Raw genomic sequence first — 12319 nt, 5'->3', positions numbered from 1 at the left:
CCCACACATATCTTTGAGCCTAACCATCCAACATCCAACTCATCAACCCCCCATCCATCCAGCCATCCAGCAATCCATTTCATCCATTCACTAATGGATGTACCATTGCACCATCTATCTATCCATTAATTCATCAATTCATCCTCCCACTCATCCATGCATCAACTCATCTATCAATTCCCCCACCCATCTCTGTACATATTCCATATATCCATCCACTGATCTATCTATTAAAATAATTAATTTACTAATTTGCCCAGTCTCTCATTTTTCCTCCCAGCTATTCATTTCATCCATTTACGTATTGATCTATCAGTGCATCCACCCCTCTATATCCATCCATCCATCCATCTATTCATCTGCCCACTCATACATGCATCGATTAACCCATCTACCAATGCCCCACCCATCTCTGTACCCATCCATATATCTATCAACTCATCCATCTAACCATCTGTCAATGCACCACCCATCCTTCCAACTACCCACTCACCCAGCTATCAATTTCATCCATTTACTCATTGCACTCACCCATTTCTATGCCTACCCATCCATCCATTAACCCATCTATCAGTGCACTCACCCATCTCTGTACCTATTCATCCTTGCATCTATCCATCCACCCATCCATCCATTCATCTGCCCACTCATCCATGCATCTATCCGTCCATCAACTCATCCATCAATGCACCCACCCATCTTTGTATCTATTCATCCATCCATCCTTTCATCTTTTCATCCACCCACTCATCCATCCATAAATCTATCAACTCATCTATATATAAACAACTTTTCATCTAGTATCCATCTATCTACTTTATAATATAATAAACTTCATTTTTCTTTCTAAAGGTTCCTCCAATCTATACACATCTGAGTGTGAGTGTGTGTGTGTGTGTGTGTGTGTGTGTGTGTGTGTGTGTGTGTGTGTGTGTGTGTGTGTGTGTGTGTGTGTGTGTGTGTGTTTGTTTGTGTGTGTGTGTGTGTGTGTAATCCTATTCTTGGATAAAACTGTACTGATTTCTATCACTCCACTGAACTGGGATTACACACACTCACACTCGCGTGTGTGCGCGTGTGTGCGCGCGCGCCCCCCTCTCCCCGCACGCTCTGATTCAAAGTTTAGATCCAAGATGGCGGCGGATCCCGTGCAGGTAGGGAAAGTTTGCAGCTGTTTGTTGGGGAAAGGCGGGCGCGCGCGGGAGTGTGCGGGTGTGGGAGCGCGCGCGGGGAATGTGTGCGGGAGTTTAGAGCCGCGGGATCTCCGCACGCGCTCCTCACCCCGCTGCGGGCCGCGGCGCTGGGGCCGGGAGCAGTGCGGGGTCTGGGGGCTGATCTGCGGGAGGGAGAGCTGGGGACGGACCGTGGCCTGGAGAACAGCGGGCTGGATCCGCTCGCCCTCAGCGCTGCTGTTCACTCTCTCTCTCTCTCTGTGTGTTTACTCTGTTTACTGAGTTTACTGCACTTCTACCGCGCTAAAACTCAAACTACAGCCCTCAGAAATCTGTTCACCTCTTATAGACATGTCTCCACTCCTGTTCGTGTCCTAAAAGTGGGAGTTTGTTGAGATTTACAGTCTAAAACTGGCAGAAACTCCCGAAACTAGTGTTTCTGTGGCGCTGCTGTGCGGTGTGTTCATGCTCACTGAAACTAACTACACTCACTTAACTAACAGCTTGCAAACACAGATAACAGCTGTTCTGCTTCGAGGTTTGGTTATGTCAGGCTCTAAATGTGAGAAAACTAAAGTTTTAAGACTTTTACCGCTATTTAAAGCATGTCACAGAGTCTGTCTAGCTGAGATTTAGTAATATTTACTTTTTCTGTTCTTTGTTTTTGTGCTGTTCTTCAGTGCAGTACTCCTGTTGCTGCCTGTATTCTGTATTATGCTGTTATTTACTGATATAAGGGTGTAAGAAATAATCAGTATTGTATTGTATTGCAATGTTTTGTTTTGCAATACTTTAAGCCATTAAATAAAGATATTTTGAAATCATACATTTACCTCAACATTGCTACTTTAACCATAGATTCATCTTAGCAGTGCAATTCTGATCAATAATTTACCTCAGTAGTGCTATTCTAATCATAAATGTACTATGCAATGCTATTCTAATTATAAATGTACTTTAGCACTGCTATTTACATCAACATTGCTACTTTAATCATAGATTAATCTTAGCAGTGTTATTCTGATCGTAAATCAATTTATGCTATTGTCATCATACCAGTCAAAAGTTTGTAAATACCTAATTTATTTTTTGGCAGTAATTAAATTATTTAGTAAACAAAAAAGTGTTAAACAACCCAGAAATGTCGAGTTAAATACGAGTTAATTAATGTGTTTGAGAGCATCAGTTGTAAAGTTGTGAAGAGGTAGAGTTGGTATACAGTCAATAGCTCTATATGAATGATGTTCTAATCCATATTATGGTAAGAACTACTAAACTAATTAAAGAAAAATTACTTTAGGAAACATTTGAAGAAAGTAAGTAATTAAAATTGACCATCATTTTTCCGTTCATCCTTCCAGCTCAGGAAATATTTTGTAGAGATGCACCACAATGTAGATTTTTGGTGTTTGGTGAGCGCGCTGAAGAAGGCCCAAGAGCCAAAATGTTCGTGTTTTATCTGTGAGTCAAATAAATATACTAGGCATTATATGAGTTATCTCCGATCCTATTTTTTTCCAGATTATCTAAATGATCTATTCAGCACGTGAGAAGTTTTCAGTAGAGCAGCCTGTTTGTTGACTTTTTTTAACCCTTTTTGGCAGAAACCAAAAGCAAAAAACAAACAAAAAAACGCGTAATTGCTTAAGTTTATCTAAATTTTCGGGCTGATTAAATAATTCTCATAGAATTTATCCCACTTTATGTTTGAGTTTGAGTTTCTTTGGATAGGTCTGGCTCTCAAACTCTTGCTGCTCAAACTCTGTGCCATTATACCTGCCAACTATGATTCATACTAAGATCATCTTTATCAAAAAAATTCCCCACCTGCATAGTTTAGAGTGGGTTTGTTGTGAAATGGTTCCCTGTAGCGAATGATACTTAGACCTACTCTGTACTCAGTTTTCTGTGCAGTGGTGGGGAATGGAAGCAGACATTGGTTTCCATGACTAAAAACAAATATAGCCTTTTTTATTTACTGTCCAAACCCACCAGTAAATCTTAGGACTGTGGAGTGGCAGGAGCCTGCCGATACAATATTTATCATGATACAAATTAATATACATTGCTGTGCCAAATCATGAAACAGCAGTATGGAAAAATTGATCATCACTTGTTACCTAAGAGGATGGCCTGGGAACGCCTACACCTGTATAAGTTGTGAGGTCTTGTCTTATTTTGTGAGGGAGGTTGAACACTGGCCAGCGTACTCATGTTGGAGTGAGGTAAAATTTCTCAGTTCACAGTGTCACGTGTTCTGGAAATACCCTATAGAAAAATTCCCACCCACAGTGGACAGCACATTCATTACAGGCACATTTGCATGGAGTTGAAAAGGTTCCTAATGGAGTTCTGTGATAATTTCCCTAGTAGTGATGAGAGGAAAGAGCGCCATCTACCCACCCAGAAAGAGCAGGGCCAATGGTGCTCTCTCAGGGCTCTGGCAGCTGATGACAAGCTGCATGACTGGGATTCGAACCAGCGATCTCCCGATCATAGTGGCGCTTAGCCCGCTTAGTCCCCCTTTCTTTTCTGAGAGTACACCCTGGTGCGGTGTTCCAACTGTACAATGCTCCACCCATACTGCAAAATCTGTAGGAACTAGGTAAGAATATTGGAGCTGTTTAGCATGTATTATCACAGAATTCCATTAAGAACCTCTACAACTCCATGCTGAAACATCTGCCATATTGTAGTTTTATACATGCGTTACACACTACTTCTGTATGTGTAGATCAATAAATATTACGCATATCAATTTAAATATTTAATAATTTATTGTTCCTGCTAACTTCTACCTTACTTTAGAATAGCATTGTAATCCCACACTTCCTCTTGGGTGCAGCTATTTTTTTAGGCGAGTGTGTTTATTAATCAGTGTGTGTAAAAAGCTTTGTGTTGGTCTTACTGATTCAACACTGCCGTAATTCACAGCTGTATGACTCAATCAGCCACAAACGCTGACACACTGCATCTCAGCTGAAGACGCTCTGCTGTGTCCAGTGTTAGACAGTGGAGGCCGGGGTGTGTGAGGCTCAGTGTGTGTGTGAATGACACCCGTTGTTATCAATAAACCGTCAGAGATGTGCTTGTGTTCAGAGAAGATAAGTGGCTTAGCTCCACAGAGCGAGCATTAGCACTTCGTTAGCACTGCACAGACGAGCCAGTGCTTATTATGCTGAATTAGATTTGCATACTAGTATAATATAGTAAAGATAAAGGGTGTGTGTAAAGGTTTAGTGATGAAGAAGGCTGTGGATCACTTCCTAAAAATGCCTTAGCGTAAATGTAAATTTATGAAAGTAAAATGTATTGGGACACCTGCTCGTTCACTTGTTTCTTCTGAAATCACAGGTGTTATAAAAAGTTTATTCTGCTTTGCTTTACAAACTGATGATTTTTAAGCTAAAAGATACTAGCTTTACAGGGCTAGAATAATTAAGTTGTTGAGTTAACCTTTTTAATTTTATGTTTATGATTTTTTATTTATGATTAGAATAACATTTCTGAGGTAAATCTATGATACGAATGGAACCTCTGCATGTCTAAAAATGCTATTAAAGGAAATTCATGATTAGAATAGCACGGCTGAGGTAAAGCCATGATTAGAATGGCACTACTGAAGTAAATCAATGATTAGAATGGCAATGCTGAGGTAAATGTATGACTAAAATACTGTTGAAGTAAATTCATGATTGGAATAGCACTACTGAGTAGGGGTGGGAATCGATTACTATCTCACGATTCGATTCGATTCCGATTTTGGGGGCCACGATTCGATTCAAAATCGATTTTTGATTCAAAACGATTTGAATTATAAAAATTTCTGCTTCTGGCTTATGAATCTTATTGAAAAAAAAACCCCTCCATAATATACACTGGTCCTGGAGCAAGTAATGTGTTACAAAAACAATAAAATGTGCAGGAATGTGGGTCCTCAGTGACAGAGGTGGGATATCACAATGACGTTAATGAACAATAAATAAATAATAAATAACACTGCTTTATTACCAGGCTACTAGCGGTGGTGTGTAGGTGACGCTGCTGGGCTGATGTGATGATAGCAGTGGAGCGCTAAAGTTCAGGAGCAGCTGCTGATTAACTAGTTAATTTTAGGCCGTTGTATTTCTTCAGAAAGGGGGCAGGAGGTGGAGAAATTAATTCATATTGTCCATTCCTTAATTCCTCTGTGATGAGGAGCTGAAATGAGCTCTGATTAGCTTATTGTTATTTTTCCGTTCCGCCTTAAATGCTGCAGCCCGCAGCCACCTGTAGCGTTATTTAAGGTGGAACTGGAAAGTTAGCTTGTTAGCTAGCTAACAGTTACTGAAACTAACTACTAGCGATCTTTTTTATGCTTGTTATGAAGCATTCTGCCATAAAACATTAAAACTACACGTTAATCTAAGGTAATATAGTGCTTGTTCTGCCATCTTACCGGTGATTCTCAAACACCTACTACGCTCTGTGTGGGTCTGGAAGACCTCGGTTTGAAGGGACAAGCGGGTTGCCAGGTCCAACAAAAATACCCAGCCCAAAATCAGTCCAAAACCCGCCCCTCAGAATCGATTTTGGGACATTTTAAATCGATTCTGAATCGTAGTAAATGAGAATCAAGATTCTTATGTGAATCGATTTTTTGGCACACCTCTACTACTGAGATAAATCTATGATAATAATGGCACTGCTGAGAGAAATGTATGACAAAAAACACTGATGAAGTAAATTCATAATTAGAATAGCACTGATGAGGTAAACACATGATTAGAATAGCCCTCTTGAGATATATCTATGATTAGAATAGCACTGCTGAGGTGAAGCCATGGTTAAAATAGCACTGCTGAGGTAAAGTCATGATTAGAGTAGCACTACTGAGGTAAATCTATGATGATAATGGCACTGCTAAGGTTAATGTGTAGCCAAAAAAACTGTTGAAGTAAATTCATGATTAGAGTAGCACTACTGAAGTAAAGTCATGATTAGCTCTATTAAGCTAAATCTATGATAATAGTGGCACTGCTGAGGTAAATGTATAACCAAAAACACTGTTGAAGTAAATTCATGACTAGAATAGCACTATTGAGGTAAAGTCATGATTAGAATAGCACTGCTGTGGTAAATCTATAAATCTATGTTAATAATGGCACTGCTAAGGTAAATGTATAACCAAAAACACTGTTGAAGTAAATTCATGATTAGAATAGCACTGCTGAGATAAATCTATGATAATAATGGCACTGCTGAGGTAAATGTATGGCTAAGAAACACTGTTGAAGTAAATTAATGATTGGAACAGAATTGCTAAGCCAAATTTAGAGTAGCACTACTTATGTAAATGTATGACTAATGTTGCACTGTTGAGATTAATAGCTATATTGGGCTTTGTTGGTTTGTCTGCTGGGTTATTAAAACATGTCTTAAGTATTCAAATAATATTTTTTAACTGTAGTTCTGTAATTACATTTAGGCAATTTAATTAATGTAATGGTGAAACTTAAATGAATGAAAACAGTATGTTTGATATTTAAAGGTGTTTTTGGAAAATATTATAAATTTAGTTCATCGCTACGACTAACAAGCTAATATGCAAATTGTATTGCTGGCACAGCTCTAGTCTCACTTCCAGTGTTTCACTTCACTGAATGCTGAATGTGAGTCAGCGCTGACGGCTGTTTTTCTAGTCTGTTTGCTGTTTATTCCTAATGTCTCTCAGGAGACCTGCAGTGTTTCTCTAATGTCCATTTATTTACCTGCTCTGCCCTGTGTGAGATAAGAGAGATAGAGCGATAGTGAGATAGAGTGATAGAGAGATACAGTAGGAAATGGAGAGTGAGAGCTTTGTTAGATCTTGACTCGAGTTACTGCAGTGTAGTGTAAAGGACTGTCTGTGGTTCCTGGATTTACAAAATAGGACAGAATAGGACAGAATAGGCTCAAAACATTTACAAATAGCGATGCACTGAAAATAACTATTTTGGCCAAAAACGAACAATTTGCAAAATTTTTCATTCATTTGGCAACATTTTTTCACCATGAACGAAACATTTTACCTAAAAAATTTACCTCAGTACTTGTATTCTACAAATTGAGCTACCTTAAGCTAGGTAAACCTTAATATTGATACTCTAATCCTAAATGTATCTCAGTAGAGCTATTCATATTATATGTAAGCGAAATTTACACAGAGAAAGGCAGCCACACTTTTAGAAAACAAACAAATGCTAAGGCTAAATTAGCTGAGCTAACAATACTATCTTAAACCTGTACAGCTCATATCTTTCAGCTTGACAACGAAGATGCCACATTAATCTTTCCAGAGAAACCTAGTAAATATGCCTTTAATTTCAGCCGCCTCTAAACAAACACTAAAATCTAAACATTAATGTCCATGTCGACGTAGATTAATGTCTAAGACTCATTTGACTTTAAAGGGATTTTTTAGTATAATTACAGTTTTGTTTGCTTGCCAATACTGCAAAAATGAGGGGTAGACCTTAACATCAGCTTATCTTTCTGCATAAATTAGCCTATATTTGTGAATAATTAAAATCCAATAATAACAACAATGACCTAATATTTTGTTGTGCCATGCATCCTTTCGTGCTATGCACCATTTCTTAACATGAAGTTCACTCTACTTTTGTCTGTGACTTCACGTATGTACAAAACTGCACTGTAAAACTAGTTAGAGCACAACCAAAAGATGCTGCTTATCCAGTGCTAAACCCTCTGCTGATGAAGTAATTTTGTTGCTGGATAAATTTAATTTGCAGAGTTTGCTAGTTTTTAGCTGTGTTTGTTAGCTCTGCTGTGTCGCAATAGCTACTCACTGTGTGTTCAGCATTCTGTGAAGCCCTCTGACGAGGGGTATCTTGTTAGTGGTGTTAAAGTTCTATTGTCTTTCCCTCTATGAGGCGTGTTAGTCTTACACATTCTACCCATACAAACAACAGAAAAATAAGGCAGAATGGCCGAGCCGTGCCTACAGTCCTGACCGACTGCTAACAAGCGAGTGGCTCTAGTGGTTGAATAAAGAACTTTGCATCTCTACTGAAGTCCTTTGAGTATATGGCCTAACTTTTTCTTGGACTATTCCTGTGACTTCAATCATTTTCTCTGTCTCCAGGGTGACCTGAGGGATCACATGGTTTCGGAGCTCCGCCTGGGCCACAGCCTGGACCTGTCAGACACCATGGTCCAGCAGAAGCTGGACGAGATCCGAGAGCAAATAAAACGGGAGATCCGGAAGGAGCTGAAGATAAAGGAGGGGGCGGAGAACCTGCGGAAAGTCACCACGGATAAAAAGAGACTGGCGTACGTAGACAACATGCTGAAGAAGTCCAACAAGAAGGTGGAGGAGCTCCATCAGGAGCTTCAGGAGCTAAATGCCCACATTGTCGTCAAAGATCCAGAGGAGCTTCTTTTAGGTAGGGATTTCCAAGGTTATGCTAAACTTATTTCCAATGTTACTCTACACCTATTTCCATTTTTGTGCTAAGTTTAGATCTATTATTACCCTACACCCATGCCAATTGTTATGCTACATCCTTTTCCATAGTTACACTACCATCTTTTTCGCACTATAAGACGCAATTAAAATCCTTTTATTTTTCCAAAAATTGTTATTGCGCCTTATAATCTGGTGCACCTTATGTATTTTACCAGTCAGGTTATAAGGAGCAGTAAAGCTACACGTTATACAGGAGTTTCAGTTTAGTTCTCCAGCACCGAGACCCCCAGCTAGCATTGCTGGAGCAGCATTAGCCACTAACTGCACTAAGCGCCAGCTCCTTTGCCATTCAGAGATAAGTATGTTGGACTGTAGTCTGCATGCTTACCATATTAAAACAAGCTCCTTCAGACAAATTGCTAGCTAGTATCGCCCTGGTTTACCGAACACACACTAAGGGTTCCTCAGTGTAGCACTGTCAGGTTAGCTGCTAATGCTAATGCTGCTGCACCCAGCCTTAGTGAAAATCTAGATATCTAAGCTTACTGTAAATTAACAGTAGTAGTTTTTGATAATTACAGTTTTGTTTACTAAACTGAATTAGAAGGAAAACATGGCGACACCCCTGTTCCTTACTAGTGTTGCATAATGCACCTTATGTATGAAAATAGACCAGAAAATAGATGTTTATTCATAATGTGTCTTATAATCTGGTGCGCCTTATAGTGCGAAATATATGGTACACCCATTTCCACAGTTATCCAACATACATTTTCATTGTTACACACTACACCCATTTCCACAGTTACACTACAACCATTTGCATTGTTACTCTACGGTCATTTCCTGCACTAGTTTAAAAGTTAAAAATCCCTGATTTATATGATTTATGGTCTGATGGTATATCAGGGTTTGGCAGTTATTAAACAGTTATTAAACATGGCTGAGTGGAGAGCGCTGCTGCTGAAGCGTTCCCTGTGTAGAGAAGTTTGTTTGGTGACTCAGCAGGACAGGAATGTCCCGGAGTGTGGCACCACGGACTGTGCTGTGTACTGCTGTTGTCCTCTCTGACCTGAGGTCAGCACAAGATGTGTACACTCCGGAGCTCGGCTCAGTCAGAGGAGCAGCGCAGGGTCATGGGCAGGGCTGGGTCTTGGCAGCACTGACAGTAACAAAACAATCAGTATGATACACTGATGCAGCTTACCAGACACTGTTCGCTCATGTTTACATAAAAACACTACAATAACTTTAAAATACACTGATCAGCAAAGGTGTACTAAGATTTGAAATTCATTACTCTGTAGGTAGAAGTATAGACACTAGGGATTAAAATACTTCTGTAGAAGTTGAAGAATCAAATCAAGCTTTTTACTCTTTGAGTAAAAGTGTGAAAGTACTGGATTCAAACCTGCTTAAAGTATAAAAGTAAAAGTGGTGTAAGGGGAAAAAATAAAGCCATTATAAAGCGCACTATCCCCCCCCCCCCCCTCCCCAAAACACATTTTTCTAAAAGCCATAATTAATTTAATGCTGTATTAAAATGTTAATGTTGATAATATCATTTGGGATGCACAAGGCTGTTCCCTGTTTCAGCTGCATATATGCCCCATTGTAAATGAATGTATTTTAGTAGAATGAAAGTCTCTTTAGTAGAAGAGTCTCTGCACGGATCATCTTCATACTAGACTACATACGTCTGCTATGTTCTTGCTGGAGTGGGGGGGGGGGGTGTACGTGTGGAGGTGTGATGGATCACAGTATAAACCAATAGGGAGTCGGATTGGTATGTGTTTATACTTCTATACATCCAATCACAATCAGATTCACTCTATCTGGATGGAGAGATTTATCTGGATAGGGGGTTTTAATGAACGATGAGAAGCTGGAATGAAAACAAGCTGAAATAAAATAGGAGTAATCAGGCTATTTTTAAAATGTAAGAAATAGAAGTAAAAAGTCGTTTGAAATGAAATAATTACTCCAGTAAAGAATAGGTGACCATCATTTCTACTTAAGTAACATAACATAGTATTTGTACTTATTACTCTGGTCATTAGCCATTATTAAATCATTAAATCCACCTGCCTAATATTGTGTAGGTCCTTGTTTTGCCCAAACAGCTCTAACCTGTCGAACCATAGCCTACGCATCCCATAAAATAGCTTTTGAGATCATTTTTGTCCATTTGTTTAATAAGATATTTTGTTCAACCATTTGAATTAAAACTGCATATCTGCAAACTGCAACTACACTTTTGTGGCATGCAGAGCCCAAATGATAAAAGATTGTGTCTCTTTCAAAATATTTCTGGGCCTAACTGTATATTAATAAATTAATTGAACTGATGTTGAGCAGATATTGGGCTCGTAGTGTCTGCAGCCTTCTCATATAGATAATTATAATCAGATTTATGTGTTCGTAATTACTTTACTGAGAAAAAATTCTATCAGGAGATGTCTAACAGGTTTGGTGTGTGAGTGTGTGTGTGAGTGTATGTGTGTGTGTGTGTGGTAGTTCTAGTCTGAACATGACTGGATGAGCTCATCTGCAGAACTGTGGTTTAGCTCTGATTCTGTTCACAGATTTTGTTTTTAACTGATCTTCTCACAGGCCTTAAATGGAGGTAAACACACCAAGATATTAAAAACTAACTTTATTAAAAAACACAAAAAAAACAAGTTTATATTTTATACTGATTCTAACTTCATTTTAAAATCACAAAAACATCATGATAAATTGCACATGATCTTCTTTCCAAGATTTTGTCTTTTAATAATGGATATTTAAAAGTAAACAACACAAGAAATATAAGCTTGATTTTTTTATGTCTTGGTATATTATTTAATTATATTTTGAATTATGTTATTGGTATCAATCTTCTAAAAATAATAGTATTAATCCCAACAATATTCTGTGATTATTCACAATTAAAATCATGATGACTCATGTAAGAAGGAAGGGGCTAAAGGGGGTTTAAAAGGTAAAAAAAAGGGGAGACGAGAAAGAAATAAAAGAATATGAAGGGGAGGAGAGGAAGGAAAGAGCGGGAAAGGAAAAAAAAAGAAAATACAGAATTCTGTGTTGGGTCTTTTATTTTTTTTTGTCTATTATGCTCTTATACTGGATATTGTGTTTAGGCTTTTCCCTCATTGGATTTCTCCTGTTTCTCTACTGTACTCTCTTCAAAAAAACAAATCATGATTTAAAAAAAAGAAAAAAGAAATTCTAGTAGTTTTAATCTTATTGGTTATATATGTAGGAGAGGGATAGTAATAATAGTGGTGTGTGGTTCGGGCCTGGCACACAAAAACCTTTTCTATTGTACTCTGATGTCTCTGGGTTGTTTTAATGTTTTTTAAATGAGAATATTTTAATGTACCGAGTAAAAGTTTAACAGAGAGCTTTAGCATCAAATACAAGGAAACTTGTGGAAACTTGGAAAGAGGAAACATGCCAACAGCTGTGTGTGTGTGTGTGTGTAAGAGAGAGAGAAAAAGAGAGAGAGAAAGAGAGACAGAGAGGGGTAGTGATAGTTAGAGTTAGTTATGTGATTTAATCCATATTTCAGAATAAATTAATTTGAATGTACCTTCTGAACTCGATAATAGTGATGCTAGGTTTCCATCACTAAATTAAACTGCACTTAATACATCACTAGGCTTTGTAAACTTGGTAACATGATGCATTTGCATGA

General features: G+C 38.4%; 1 protein-coding gene across 1 annotated transcript in view; it reads left to right on the top strand.

Annotated features, from left to right (window-relative positions):
* The first annotated feature begins 1069 nt into the window (after nucleotides 1–1069).
* pkn2a (protein kinase N2a) overlaps nucleotides 1070–12319 on the top strand; it is a 36940-nt gene continuing 25690 nt past the window's right edge. Inside the window, exons 1-2 of the mRNA XM_022670309.2 lie at nucleotides 1070–1154; nucleotides 8299–8599. Of these exons, the coding sequence (XP_022526030.1) occupies nucleotides 1134–1154; nucleotides 8299–8599 (322 nt within the window). The 5' untranslated portion in view covers nucleotides 1070–1133. The remainder of the gene's footprint in view (nucleotides 1155–8298; nucleotides 8600–12319) is intronic.

The sequence above is a fragment of the Astyanax mexicanus genome, chromosome 18, assembly GCF_023375975.1.
Source record: "Astyanax mexicanus isolate ESR-SI-001 chromosome 18, AstMex3_surface, whole genome shotgun sequence".
NCBI classification, from domain to species: Eukaryota; Metazoa; Chordata; class Actinopteri; order Characiformes; family Acestrorhamphidae; genus Astyanax; species Astyanax mexicanus.
The sequence above is the reverse complement of the archived record's forward strand: the minus strand, read 5'-3'. Positions and strand labels throughout refer to the sequence as shown.